This window comes from Saccostrea cucullata, unplaced genomic scaffold, assembly GCF_032062105.1.
Source record: "Saccostrea cucullata isolate Sc308-1 unplaced genomic scaffold, CSIRO_AGI_Scuc_v1 ctg65, whole genome shotgun sequence".
In the NCBI taxonomy this organism is placed as follows: domain Eukaryota; kingdom Metazoa; phylum Mollusca; class Bivalvia; order Ostreida; family Ostreidae; genus Saccostrea; species Saccostrea cuccullata.
In genome coordinates, this window is record NW_026938807.1 from 391,971 (window position 1) to 407,109 (window position 15,139).

Sequence of the window (15,139 nt, forward strand, 5' to 3'; positions counted from 1 at the left end):
CAAATAAACTGCCACACTGCTCACTGATTATAGGATTGCTGTTATTCTTACATCTATGATTAAATACAACAATACATGTACACTGTATTACCAACAAACATTCATATTTCAAAACATGAGCCATCTCTTAAAAAGGAGCAACTTCTGAGAACATGAGTTAGCAGGAAAACAATTTTGTTGCCTCCCAGAAGAAAATGATAAAAAGAATTAAAATAAGTCTCATAAAAATTCAGCAAATTTCTTTCATTCATCGCGTAGATATTGTACATATCTGTACTATTAGAATAACGCTAAACAGTCTTAAAATAAAGGCATCATTATACATTACTATTTTTTTATTGAGAAATTTTATAAACATTATCTAATAATATCACAGATAAACAAAACAACTACACATACAATACAATAATAAACAAGAGATGTTTGTAAAACACTTATGCCCCCCTCCCCCCAATTGGAATTTTTTTGCAAGTCCAAGGGGGATTAAACAACAGTTTTGAAAAATGACACGATTGTACCCAAAGCAGAACTTGACCTAGATATTCATCTGATTAATCTGTATTTTAAATTTCATCTGGTATGTGAAAAACGGTTGCAAAAGAAAATGAACGGCATAAATTTCTGCAAATAATTGAAATTTAATAAACTCCAAGGGGCATCACTCATGTTTCAAAAATGGTGTCAATTAATACCCAAAACAGAACTTGACAAAAATATTCATGATGATATATCTGTATACCAAATTTGATTTCACAGTTTTTGCAATGGTTGCAAAGAAAATGTAGTCAGTTTGAAACTGCAAATAATTGAAATTTTTTCAAAGAACTCCAAGGGGCATCACTATATAAAAATGGTGCGATCATACCCAAAACAGAACTTGACCTAGATATTCATGTGATATATCTGTATACCAAATTTGATTTCAGTATTTGCAATGGTTGCAAAGAAAATGATTTTTGGAAACTGCAAATAATTGAAATTTTTTCAAACTCCAAGGGGCATAACTGTGTCAAAAATGGTGCAATTATCCCAAAAACAGAACTTTACCTAAATATTCATGTGATATATCTGTATACCAAATTTGATTTCAGTACTTGCAACGGTTGCATAGCACAAAATGCAAGCAGAAACTGCAAATAATTGAAATTTTTCCAAGTCCAAGGGGCATAACTCTTTCAAAAATGGTGCAATCTGGCCACCCACAAACAAACTTGGCCAGATATTCATGTGATATATCTGTATACCAAATTTGAATTCAGTATGTGCAACGGTTGCAAAGAAAACATTCATATTTCAAAACTGCAAATAATTGAAATTTTTCCAAGTCCAAGGGGCATAACTCTGTCAAAAATGGTGCCTCCCATAGAAAACTTGGCCTAGATATTCATGTGATATATCTGTATACCAAATTTCATTTCAGTATGTGCAACGGTTATGAAGAAAATGAACGTCTTAAACTAAAGGCAATATACATTACTATTTTTTTATTGAGAAATTTTATAAACATTATCAATAATATCAGCAGCAAAGCAAAACCCTACACCTTCTTAAATAATAAATAACATGGTTTATTTGACACAATGAATTTTAAATGATTCTGCAGTATTTTTATGTGGAGTCGTAATTAACAGGTGGTTTCTTATTCCTGTTTTCTATGGCTAGTTTCTGTCGGAGTCGCCTGACTTCGTTAAGCAGAGCGAGCTCCTGTTTATCAAATGTCCGGCTACTCCTCTCTAGTGACACAGAAGACTCCGGATCAGAAGATGTCTGGAGGGTGTTCCAGGCCGAGGACTGAGTCGTGTTGTTGAGGTACGACTGACCAAGTCTTTGTTCTACAAACAAAATATTAAAACATTTAAAGCTTTTTGTAAATTTTTAGAAGCAAATGTATAACCCTCTTAACAGAAGAGCATGGGTCTGTTACAAATCAAACATATGTACATGTATTAGGGGTTATATATGTAAATCAGCTGAAAAGAAGCAATGTTAATGGTCCTAAAAATAATTAAAACTGATATAAATACATTTACAGTTCTCTTAAACCTAACTCTATGCTGGCATGATAAGACCCCTGTTTGTGTGACTTACTTTTGGTGGCGTACAGTACGCCCTGATTGTATGACTTACTTCTGGTGGCGTACAGTACGCCCTGTTTGTATGACTTACTTCTGGTGGCGTACAGTATGCCCTGTTTGTATGACTTACTTCTGGTGGCATACAGTATGTCCTGTTTGTATGACTTACTCCTGGTGGCGTACAGTACGCCGTTTGTATAACTTACTCCTGGTGGCGTACAGTACGTCCTGTTCGTATAACTTACTCCTGGTGGCGTACAGTACGCCCTGATTGTATGACTTACCTCTGGTGGCGTACAGTACGCCCTGTTTGTATGACTTACTTCTGGTGGCGTACAGTACGCCCTGTTCGTATGACTTACTTCTGGTGGCATACAGTATGTCCTGTTTGTATGACTTACTCCTGGTGGCGTACAGTACGTCCTGTTCGTATAACTTACTCCTGGTGGCATACAGTACGCCCTGTTTGTATGACTTACTTCTGGTGGCGTACAGTACGCCCTGTTTGTATGACTTACTTCTGGTGGCGTACAGTACATCCTGTTTGTATGACTTACTTCTGGTGGCGTTCAGTACGTCCTCCGTCATGGACTTGCCGTGTTCCTGAGCGTTCCTGGCCTCGTCCTCTACAAACTCCAGCCGTCGTTTATCTGCCTTGGTGGCCGCCTGCTTCTGTTCCTCCAGCTCCTCTTGCTTATCCTCCACATCTCTCTCCTGTCAGGAGGAAAATGTCATTATTTACATTAATTCATAAACTATTAAAGGAAAAGGAGAATTAAACATTGTACATGCATAGTAAGGATACTGACCCTTTTCTCCTGACACTGCAGCATCAGATCATGGACTTCCCTCTCTAGCTGCCTGTTCTGACTGTTTGTCTTTGAGAGCTGAAATAAAAGAGGTAGTTGTTTTTTCAGTTTCAATTTATTGTCATGAGAAATTTTTACCCCACCATTTTGGCCCTGAAATAGACACAATGGACCAAAACATGTGGATTAATCAATTTTGATGTGACTATGAAACTTGCAGATGCTGTTATGAAGAGAAATTTTTCCTTTCAGGATTAATAAAGCAATTAATACATCACTAATTACCAAGTACTTATGTTTACTTTTCTTTTTACCAGGTATATGTACAAATATAACATGTTTGATACATAATCTAGTTCATAAGGAATATCATAAGGCCATAATAAATAAATTGCTAGATTCTCATCCAAATTTTTTTAAAAATCGAGGCAGGTGGGCAGCTTTTATTTTATATTTTTTATTTTTTCAATTTTACAGATTTTTTATTTACCTAGTCAATCGGTGTAATTTTATCTACAATACCCGAATAAAAGTCATAGTAAAGGTTCAATTATCTTAATATATATGCATGTATTACAGCAATCACCATCTTTTCAGCTGTCAAAATCATGTTGACTTTCGCGGGATTTAAAACGAAAGTAGGATGGTAGATGAATATCGATCCCGATCAGAATTAACACGAAGAAAAACAGAAATAAAAAAATCAAGGCGAGGGTATAAAATTGGGGCGGGCGGGGATGAGAATCTACGAATATTTTTATTATGGCCTAATATTCAAATTTTTATTACATGTCCAAATTAGAGAGGGCAACAAAACAGATACTGATTGAGCCCTTGGACAACAAACTGAACTGTTGCAGTGGTCTTCAGCATTGGTCAACAGGTCAGTTCCTGATTTAACAACTCTCTCCAGACTTGTACAATCCCCGATATCATCCGAAGACTCCTCTGACCTGATGTATAACGTACCTGTACACTCTTAGTCTCTCTCTCTAAGTCCTCCACTCTCCGTCGGTACTCAAATTCATTCTGGGCCCAAGCTTCTATATTCTGCTGTGCTGCCTTAGCCAAGTTTTCTTGTAATTGCTAAAAAAAAATGAGATTACAGATAACAATAAAACAATCAAATGACATTACATAGAATTAGATCAGATGATTACTGATTTTACCTTGCGGATTTCCACCTGTCTCTCCCTCTCTGCGTCTCTCAGTCGCTGCTGGATCCGTTCCTCCAGCTCCGCTTGCTTTCTGTGCATGTCTTGTTCTGTTCTCAGCTGCTGTCCAGCCGTGGCAAAATCCCTGAACAGCTCCTAAACAAAGGAAAAGGAGTGATTATCAATCTGCAACTATAACAGCTTAAACAAGACTGCTCAAAAACATTGTTTTACATTTATAATTTTGCAACTTATTTATCAATGCTGAGGATTCTGACCAAATAAATATATTTCATAATTGTTTACCTGCTCAAACATTTTCTTCTGAAGTTGGAGCTCTAGGTTTCTAATTTCTGCCTCCTCTAATGCAGTTTCAGTTTCTTGGTCTCTTAGTAAAGCCTGAAATATACATAGATTTATAACAACTTGTACAGTACTTGCAGAGCAAAAGAGTTGAGCTGTTTTAAAATGATCATTTTTAATACCTTTCTCTGGACTTCATCATCCAGTCGTTTGAGCTCTGACTCTCGCTGTTGTTTCTGGAAATGGAGAAACTTTCTCCTGGCAGCATCCAACAACTGAAGTTCCTTCAGTTTCACTTCCCTGTTCATCGCATACAGCCTAAAAAATACATTTGTCTGATTAATAGTAAATACTCTGAGGAACTCATATATATAATAAAAAAAAAATCATAGATCTAAAAGATTTTGGGAATACTTTGTGAAAAAATGTAACATGGTTTAGTGAACAAATACATGTACATAATACAAAATGACAGAAGACTGGACAGCAGCATGTTTGACTGACCTCTTCCTCTGGTCCACTAGTTTCTGCTCCTCGGTCTGTATCATGTGCCTCCTCTTCTCCTCGGCCTCCAGGAGGAGCTGCTGCTGTCTGTACCAGGCCTCCTCCTCCTGCTGTCTCTTCACCGTCTCCTTCTGCATCTCCAGGGACACTTGTCTATACATACATGTAATATGTTATTATTAAACATTACAAGTAACTTAAAAAAGTGAATGTAGCAACAATATTGATCCTCTTGTACCCTGCATGTATTACAAGTATCATAAGATTTACATTCTTTAGCAAGAAAGATTTTCAGCAGAACAATACTAGTAACACTCTATCATCCAACATTCATGATGCAGCATAAATATCAAAGACCATATAAGACTTTTCCATGCATAATTTCCATAGAAAAGATGCCAGAAATACATATTTTATCTGGTTAACAGTAGTCTGATAAGTGTACACGAAGCAGACATTTAATTCTCACTGCTGTAATATCTGACCTTTGCCTCATGTAATCCAGTTCCTCCTGCCTGATTCTCTCCCTTTCCTGTACCTGGTAGTCCACAATGAACTTGGGGTACTTGTTAAACACCGGGTACTGTCCGACAGTGAGGGGACGGAATTCCTCTAGGGAGTCCCGGGGGTGTATGTCCCCTGGGGTGGCCTCCATCAGTCTGTAGGCTTCCTTTATCACCCTCCTCACATCCACAGCATTACGATGATGGTAGAAATACTGCACAGTGAAGGAAATATAAAATGAACAGATCATGATCACTTGATTATATATTAATTTTCATACATTTGTATTGTACCATGTGATTGCATCATAAATTGTAATTACATATTTAACTGTGTAACAATTTTTAGTTTAAAATTTCAAGAAATGAACATTAACAACTAGGTATTTTTCTTCAACCTTGGGTTTAAATGAACCATTTTATTTTCAGAATTGTAGACTTACTCTGAAGTCGTCCAGTTCTACACACTGCATCAGTGGTCCCCGGGCAGACATGGCGTAAGCAACCACCACCATCAGTAGAAAGGAGGGGTGGTTAGTGAAGACGTTATCAAACAGCATCAGCCACTCGTCCCGAGTCAGGACCTCGGAGAACAGGGTCTCCAGTAACGGCCATGCATAGATCTGCAGCAGGAAAAAATAACACTGATCACAACAGGATAACTTACAAATTAAAAATACATAAAATAACTGCCCAATCTAATTAAAATCAGACTTCTTAGATCTGCGCGGTGTATTCACACTTACGCAGAGTGAATACGGCACGGATCTAAGAAGTCTGATTTTGATTAGATTGAATAACTGCCAAGCCAGCATTTAGTTCTCTTCAAGTGTTGAGTAATTTATCAGCTATGATCACAAAAGCTGATTCATCAAAATGACTTCCAGCAAATGTTCAAAGATTTAACTTTTTTGTAGATGAAGAAATTATATAGATGAATGCCAATATAGATTTCTATAAATGTGTACAGTTGAATTATGTGTGCAGGCTGATGAATAAATTCAGGCACTACAAAATGTGGTAAAACTACACAGGGAAAGCATTTTACATATTGGTGTACTGATCTTTTCCTGGCATTGGTGATTTCATTCATGATGAGATAATTTTGAATGCATATGTAACAAAAAATTGTAAGAATTCTATTACTATTGGTGTAAATGTCAACAATCAAAAAGGTAAGTTTATAACATTTAGCTGTGTATTTTTTTCAAAATTATTTTCAGAGAGCTGCATCAACTGAATCACGAACGTAGCTGAAGGAGAAACTTGTTAAAAAGTAACTCCTTCCATCATCCAGATACTGTACAGTTGATCCAAAATATGCATGTCCAGTATTTTCATTGTCCATATTTTCAGTACAATTGTACATTGAAATACATGTATATTAACATGATTAAATAAATCACTTTTAATCAGGTCCAGCCCAAAGGCTTTTTCTACCTATATACCTTTTAATAGCTACCTATACATGCTATAGGTATTTACAGTATTTAAACCTACTTGAAGTAGCTTCTTCTGTCTATTTGGCCTTAATTCATATCATGTTTATTGTTATAACAGTGACTGTTTAAAAAAATTTAGTACTCATCACATTGTGCTGTTCCCCACCCCTGCCATAAAATAAAAGTTAAGCAAACATAGGTAAAAATAGCTACTGAAGTAGGTTGACATACCTAAGTAGCTAAAACTAGCCACATAGGTAGAAATAGTCTTTGAAATGGACTTAAGTCCTGCTTATATTTGCTTAAATTCATAATTTTTTTTTAATTTTCCAAATTCACTTTTATAAACCATTAAAAAAAAATTATATCTTAAATATTTACAATTTATTGCATACTGTACATAATTATTAAAACATTTAAATACAAATTATGTACTTACAAAGCACTATACAAAAGCAACATGCACTAAAACATCATTTACAAGAGCTCAAACTGGAATGTCTTGCTTTGATTTTTTTGACATAGTCAATTCAAGCAAAGAAAGTCCACTTCAAATCAGATAATTTCTCAGTAAAAGAAACAAAAGACTATGCACTTCCATTACTTTCCTCACTTGACAAAAGAAAGTCAAATTCTGGTTTCTCAAATCCTTGGTTGAAGGCGGTAGTATTGACAATGTCAGAAAGTTGTTGAATGATCTCCCCATACATTCCAGGCTGTTTGGACGAGCTTCCTGTTAACTCTGAACAAATGCTCAACAACTTTTTCTCCACTTGCATTTTCTGCTTCTTTGGTTTGGTGTTGCTGGTCCGATTTCTCTTATTAGCGAACCAGGCCTTGACTTGTGCCACAGTTATCCCCCCTTCTCGAGCCAGCTGTTCCTTCTGTTCATCAGAAGGGTATGGGTGGTTGATGTTTTTCTCGAACCACTGTGACATGATGGACGTGGCCTTGGAGTTGAGTTGACGAGAGCGTGGTCTCGTGGTTGTGGAACTGTCGGGGAGTTTATCCATGCTGATTTTGAGGAGCTGTAGACTACTATACACTCGGTTAGTGAGGTGAGATCGCTGCTTTTCATGGTAGGCATGTATGCTGGTCATCTCTTTCAGATACTGTGATGGTGTATCAATATGATGAGCCTTTAGTTTAGCTACAGCATCCAGTCTCTGTGTTTCTATGGTGGCTAGCTGGGTGTTGTAAAATGTTTTTAGTTCCTGGACTTTGGGGTTGGAGTTCGCAGAAAATTCCAGGAATTGCTGCTGTAATGTTGTTTCTTGCACCACTGCATAAGAATATTCTGGCGTTGACTTGGATTCACAAGAAGGCACAGTATCCTCAGAGCACAGAGCATAGGGAACAGTCACCTGAAGACAGTCTGACACCAGAGTGGCCTGTAAATCCTCAAACATGGGGTGGGATGACAACCTAGCCAGTCCTTCACATCCTGTCACATTCAGCTTAGAATTCTTAATTATTGATGCCATAATCAAAATGTTCAAATGGCAAAAAAAGTTCTGAATATTCTTCAAAGTCCAACACAGTTGAATTGTAACCTGTCACACACTTTCTCTGAGTAATAAGGAACAAGTTTGCAGGGCTGGAAGTCATTAAGTCTGTGAGCCTGTCCATGTGACCTCTGGTAATTAGTGTGGAGTCTCAAAGTCACCCAGATTTATTTTCCCACAGAACAGTGTTCACTGAGACCCTACCTTGACACATGCATTTCACAGATCATGCCTCTCCTGAACACCTACTCAGACTAACTGACCAATGAATAGCTCCCATTGCATGACAATGGACCAATCAGAATGCTTGGTTTGCCTGTCATGATCCTGTGTATCACAGTTATTATTTTTAATGATACACAATAAAACAAATGATAATTGTGTTATTGTTGTTACAAAATGCAACCAATGAAGTTTGGCTTGGAACAAAACAAGGTGATTGAGAGGCAATCACATACAGTCAATATAGGAATGGATACAGGTAATTTTCCCAGGCTCTCAAGCATTATTATCATTCTCAATCAACACTATAATTTTGACATTACCTTAATTTTTTAAGTTTTAATTTTTTATTTCTCAAATGAGATCCTTTTTTCAATGTCTAATAATAATATAAGTGCAATGTTGTTTTTTTGTTTTAAGTCACTTCAGTTAAAAAAAATTGTATCTTTTGGAATCAGAATAATTTGTCTTCAAATAAAATTATCAAATGGTAACATATATTTATTTTTGCACCTTGAGTCTGAGATAAACGTGAGCTCATGAGTTCTATGGCCCTGGAGCCTGATTTTCTAATGGACTTTTGCAAGGAGCACTGACTATTACAGTTGACAGCTTACTTTTACATTAGAACAATGTATGGAAGCTCTTTTACAAATATAAATAGCCCAATATTTAATTCAACAAAAATAACTGCTTATTTCAATGCACATATCAGTCGACCTTGAAGAAAACAACAACAACCCTACCCTCAACTCCCGTCCTTCATATTTTAGTGTTCCTTATACCATACAATTACACTTCTACTAGTATTGAGAAAAAATTATTGTAAGGTAAACATTTCGTTCAACAACAAATACTATGACTGTCTGATGAAAATGCAAATGTGCATGAATATTTTTAATTCAATTGTAATCATGCAATTTCTTAGGTAGATAAAAGGAGTTGTGGAAAGTCGGTCAATTGGATGAAATCAGAACACAAGAGAAGAAGAGCAATGGTCAAGCAGTGGTTCTAAACTATGAAATTCTACCCAATAAACAAAAACATGTTTTGCCTCAGCAAAACAATATTTTCTTTAACAACAAATAAAGCACAAGACATGATAATTGGAATTTGGAAAGGATATTTTTCATCATTGAATATAAAACAAACCTAGATGACTATATCCAAGGGTAAATAATACATAACACATGTAGACCACACAGATTTAATTTACACCCAATACATTTTTTTGCACAAATAATTTTCTCATCTGAAAGCTTCTCTTGAGATTTTGCTCCCATCATTTTCAGGACAATAATTACTTTTTTCTTTTGTATTCTGACAAAATGCATGGTACCCTGGTATTGCTTTTAAATATGAATGTTTATGCCACTTATAGTTTGAACTTAGCACTTTCTAGGAAGTGCATAGTCTGGTTCATAAAATAACTTTTAAAACAGCCAATACATTCCACATCAAGAATTTTGTTTTAAAGCATTTCATTATGAACTGGAATCTAATAGCTACCCTTTTTTTAATCTCAATGATTTTCTCTAACAAATTACACAAGACCTCTTTCCATGAATTAAATGCTTGCTTACTCATACATATATATTTAAGTAAATAAAATGACAAAACAATAAAAAACATTAGTAGAAAATAATTTGCAGCTATATTAAAAGTAAAATAGGTTCTGAATACTTGAAACATGAAATAACGTTATCGGGTACTTGTTGCTAACACCTGATTAATCACCTGAGATATACGAACTTACCTGTGATGTGACCCCGTACTTAACAAAGTGCTGTAGTAAGTATTTATCATGGTGAGCTAGGACATTTTCAATCATGGCTAGAATGTTGATGGGTGGATTAGGAAAATACTCAAACCAATGCTCTCCCCAGTTTACTGCAAAAGAAAATTGAAATATAATAAAAAAAAATTAAAATTATAAAAAATGGTTGGTAATAGGACAGGATTGTGAAATGGAAAAAGTAACAATGATATCCCTACATCATAGATGCTTTACACTGTTATGTTGATAAGTCCCCCTCCTTAAATTTTTCTAATCATATATTAAAAAAATCATCCTCTCCCTAACAACCACAATACAAGAAACAAGGTAGCTATAGATTTACATAAGTCCCCTTGATCCTGCCATCCTTCAGAAAATTGAGTTTAAAAGATTAAATTAATCTTTCATCCCTATTCTTAAATAATTTTTGATCCTGTGACCTTGAAATTTGACCTACTTTTCAATTTTTTTTTAAAAAAGCTACAGCTTGTTTGCATCTCAAGAGATATAGCTCTCAAAATTTTCATTACGTTTTATGTGCAATACTTTTGACAAGACATTTTAGAATGCATTATGAAAAATACCTACCCATAAATGATGCTAAGATTTCAAAACAAACAAGATGGTTATTCTGGAACAGTTTGACAAATGGGAATGCTAAGACAGGAAGGTACTGGGTTTCTCCAAAGATCGGGGACCAGTGAGCAAGGGCAGATAATATCCTGAAAAATACAATAGTAAGGACATATATTGTACAAAATCTATAGTCTACATGTATACATTATATCTTAATGAATATTAGCATTTACTATGTATGTGTACAAGTCTACACTACAAGATATAAAAACATTCGTTTACATGTATATCTTTTCTGAGCATTTGTAGTCAAAGTAAGGGTATCAACTTGTATAAAAATACATTGCAGCTTTTTAAATTCCGAAAACCAACTTTCAGAAAAAGCTGATTGTAGATTGATGCTTTGCTTACATCAGAAGTGTAATCATTGACAAACATTGTGTATTGAGGTTTAAGTTCAATTAAAAAAAAAAGTTTATGCATACCTCTGCAAGATGCGTAACAGTTTCCTGCTTTTGACAGGGTAGTCTTCGTGAATTTTGGAATATGCTGGATGTGTGCCTTTGTCAACAAGGGCAGCATATGCCGTGTGGTTCTCTGGTAATCGCAGAATAGACCTCCAAATAAACATTCTATATTTAGCTGGGTATTCTCCGTATCCCTTTAATATGGCCTTTAATCTGTCAGCATTTAATGTTTCTGGAAGTTCCTTCTACAACAGACATACATCAAATTATTTTTTTTAATCATCTAACACACAATTTAAACTGTTTTTACAATGATCTCAAATGTAACAAAATCCAAAGTGTGCTAAATATCATTTTCAGAAATTCTTTGTTACACTAAAAAAAATCTTCATATGGAGTACGAAACTTAGATTTAACATAACTAATACGATCAGAGAGAACATGCTGGTTCTTTTAACTTTTTAAAATTAATTCTTCTTTTATGTAGAAAGTAGTTAATGACATTGACCTCTATATCTGAGTCCTCTAGGCGGTTTTCTTTACCCCTGGCTGGAGCTGATAATGACCGGTTTTTCTTGAGTATGGATGACCGCTCAGTGGACATTGTCTCCGACATCTTGTTGTTGGTGACCACTTTGACCAGAGGAGCTGGAGGCTGTAAAGAACTTCTTATCATGAAATGATTGCACATTGCATGATGCTTGATCTAATTAAAACTAGATGTATACATATAAGTCTTGTACATTTCTGATTTGTTTATTACTAATTAGTGCTTGTTTCGAATCTGAATCCACCACTGACCCACAACAGTACATGATGCCATACAAAACAAGGGATCAACAAATTACCTTGCTGAGTTCATCAGACATGGTGTGCAGATTGTAGACATGTAAACTCCCGTCCTCCATGACCGCCACTAGATACCGCCCCCCGGGACTGACCGTCACATTGTTAATTCTGTTCTCCACCCCTCCCACATCAAACAAAAGCTTACAAGTGTTGATATTGATAAACCGAATAATTCCATCCTGGCTTAAAACTCCCAATGTCTGAAATAAAAGAACGATCTGATTTTTCATAATCCAAAAAATTGTTTTATCATAAAGACAAATTGGCTATGTATACACAAATATGTATGTTTTTAAAAAATGTTTGTTTTGAAACCTTGAGATAAAATTACAATTATGTTTAATTAAACAGTTTAGTGTCAAACCTGACTAGCTCCTGCATCAAAGTTATCAGGTAGAAACACAAGTTGTTTGACTGTAGTGACTTTAATTGGTAACTCTATAATCCTTAGCAGTCTATGAGTGTCTAAATCCCAGAGATGAATAAACCGGGATCTTCCTCCAGCTGCCAAAAGTCTTCCATCCCTATGATATGGAAGATGAAAGGAAAACATTAAATCAACATTTCCATCATCAGAACGCATACATACATGTGAATCAATCCAATTTCTTCCATAACATAATAAATGAACAAAATACCTTGTGGGAGCATATGCCTTATAGTGGGGGGATTTGCCAGGAGGAACAGGGAGCTGGTATTTACAGTTGAGGGTGTCAGACTCCCATCCAAATATTGTGTCATCCTTAAAACCGGTGATGATGGTGTTACTCAGGGGCAGGAAAAACACCTGGAATACAACAAAAATATGATGTATATTGTTACTGCAGTCTGTTTACATCTTATATAATATACATGTATATGAAAGGAGAATGATTCCATTCCTAAATTGGCCTGTCTTAAGAACTTTTTAAAGATTTTTCAATTATTATAGAACATCAGTGTAAAGACTTTTTATTACAAAAACAAAATAATGAAATTTTATATTCTGAGATACATGTAGAAACACAACCTTTAAAATGCACTTGCTGTAAGTAAATTCCAATTTAAATGTAAAATGTTTAGAGTAACTATAATATAAATACCTGCACAATGCCTACGTCCTCCTTGATATTTAGTTTTCGTTTGCGCTGGAAGGTGTCTAAATCCCAGAGCTGTGCGACGTCAAAGGAAGTTGTGAGGGCGTACCTCCCCGAGGCATGGACTGATATACTGCTGATGGCAGACTCATGGCCCTTCATCCAGGCTACCATCTCCTTTGTATCTAAAAGATTTTATCATCAAGTTCTTACTTAATTTTAACATTTTATATACACATATAAATAATACTTTATTATAGTAATTGGACAATTATTAAATTTAGCCATAAATATGCTAAATATTTTATACAGCTTACAGTTTTATTGTTAACATTACAACATTCAGGATTAATCTTAATTCACGAAAATGTATATTCATGTACCTGTATCAAAACATTTCAATGAATAGTCTGATAAGCCGACAAGGAATTCTGTTTTTCTGCGCAAGTTGTAGGCTAGTGCTGTACATGGATGGCCACATTTCTGTGTGAGAGCAAACCTATTGGAAAAATCAAAATAATAAAAAAAAAAATAGGCACTCAGAATAGCATTTAACTTATATGCAGCTGTATATTTATTAAATCAAGATGTTACAGAATATGAATCTAAACTTTGCTTCAATGTAGGTCTATAGGGAAATATGCAAAATGATTTTTTTTTTAAAACTGTACCTGTTTTTGTTGAGGTCAAATAAAAATATGTTCCCTTGGTGATCTCCCGCTATGAAGCAATCTCCGGTGTTATCAAATGATGTGTGTAAAAACCTTATACTCCTTCCATTCTGTGATAAAGGTCCAGACTGACTGTTGGTTATTGAAACCATTAACCTACAAAGTCAAAAGAACTAATTCACTTTTTGCCATCTCACTCTAGAAAAAGGAAATTCAATATGCAAGTTTCGTGATTATCTCCCTTGGTGTGCGTTTATGAAGAAATACAGTGAATAGCTTATTATCACTATAAAAGTAGACATATATTGAGCTAAAGATTTCATTAACAAAACATTTTAACAATTCCGGTCCTTGCTAATATTGAAAAAAAATTATCAGTCTTCCAGCTGTTTTTTTTTATAATAATTGTTTCATCTTTCTTGGGGTATATATAGGATTTGAATTTGAGCACTCTTCCAGCAGCCGTTATGTTAAATGTAAATTTACCCATTGTCAGTTGATGGAGTTGGTTTTCTGTGCCAAATTTTTCCTGATGTTCTTTTACAAACATCTAAAGACTGCATCTTCTTTGGTACCCTTCTTCTCTATAAAAAGAAGTAAAATAAAAATATAATTCAGCATAATTATAAGTTGCAGCAGCAGCACAATATCATTTGTTTGTCATTCTATCATGTCTATGGTTATCTATGGTACTTGTAAACTAAAGACATTTAGAAGTAAAATCTGCAGTCAAAGTAAGAGATATAGCAATGAAAAGAATATTTTACAATATTGATTTGCAACCATCAGCATAGGGAAAATTAGCTTCTCTTAGAGCAACACTTTTGTAGAGAGGTAACTAATTTTTCAAAATTTAAATAAATGATGTCAGGGGGTTGTTTAAAATCGTCGTTTCAAAATCAATCATGCTATATTTCAAACTTCAATTTCAAACAAATACAACATTATTTAAAAAATAAAGTACTTACATGCTTTACATGAATTTACTGTACATATGTCAACATCATTTTTACCGTTTTCATTCGAGACCAAACATGTTATTGAATTTGACGCGCTATAAATAACATTTGAAATAGCAAAACGAATATTAAAATTTTGTCTTTAAATTAATTTTTATTTATATGAAAATATTTTAAGATAAATATGCATCTGAAATGCACATAAATAAAATTTATATTAAATTCATAGCAATTATTAAATTTGATT

At 34.7% G+C, this 15,139-nt stretch overlaps 1 protein-coding gene across 1 annotated transcript; it reads right to left on the reverse strand.

Moving 5' to 3' along the window:
- Positions 1 to 1,559: 1,559 nt before the first annotated feature.
- On the reverse strand, positions 1,560 to 14,984 carry LOC134251400 (TBC1 domain family member 31-like). The gene is made up of 22 exons (XM_062733802.1): positions 14,902 to 14,984; positions 14,420 to 14,517; positions 13,934 to 14,089; positions 13,646 to 13,761; positions 13,269 to 13,447; positions 12,825 to 12,973; positions 12,551 to 12,710; positions 12,186 to 12,386; positions 11,846 to 11,992; positions 11,356 to 11,582; positions 10,883 to 11,016; positions 10,274 to 10,407; positions 5,792 to 5,971; positions 5,331 to 5,563; positions 4,846 to 4,998; positions 4,524 to 4,659; positions 4,345 to 4,437; positions 4,054 to 4,194; positions 3,854 to 3,970; positions 2,885 to 2,962; positions 2,633 to 2,789; positions 1,560 to 1,832 (listed from the first exon to the last, which is right to left on the reverse strand). Exons 2-22 carry the CDS (start codon positions 14,494 to 14,496, stop codon positions 1,609 to 1,611), a joined length of 3,192 nt encoding a protein of 1,063 aa, XP_062589786.1. The 5' UTR covers positions 14,497 to 14,517; positions 14,902 to 14,984; the 3' UTR covers positions 1,560 to 1,608.
- Positions 14,985 to 15,139: the final 155 nt, after the last annotated feature.

Excerpts from the sequence above, each read along its gene's own strand:
- LOC134251400 (XM_062733802.1), bottom strand. The coding sequence starts at position 14,496 with ATGCAGTCTTTAGATGTTTGTAAAAGAACATCAGGAAAAATTTGGCAC. Across the intron at positions 14,090-14,419 it reads ACTCCATCAACTGACAATGG|GTTAATGGTTTCAATAACCA; the intron begins GTAAATTTACAT and ends TTGACTTTGTAG. Across the intron at positions 13,448-13,645 it reads ATTGAAATGTTTTGATACAG|ATACAAAGGAGATGGTAGCC; the intron begins GTACATGAATAT and ends AAAATCTTTTAG.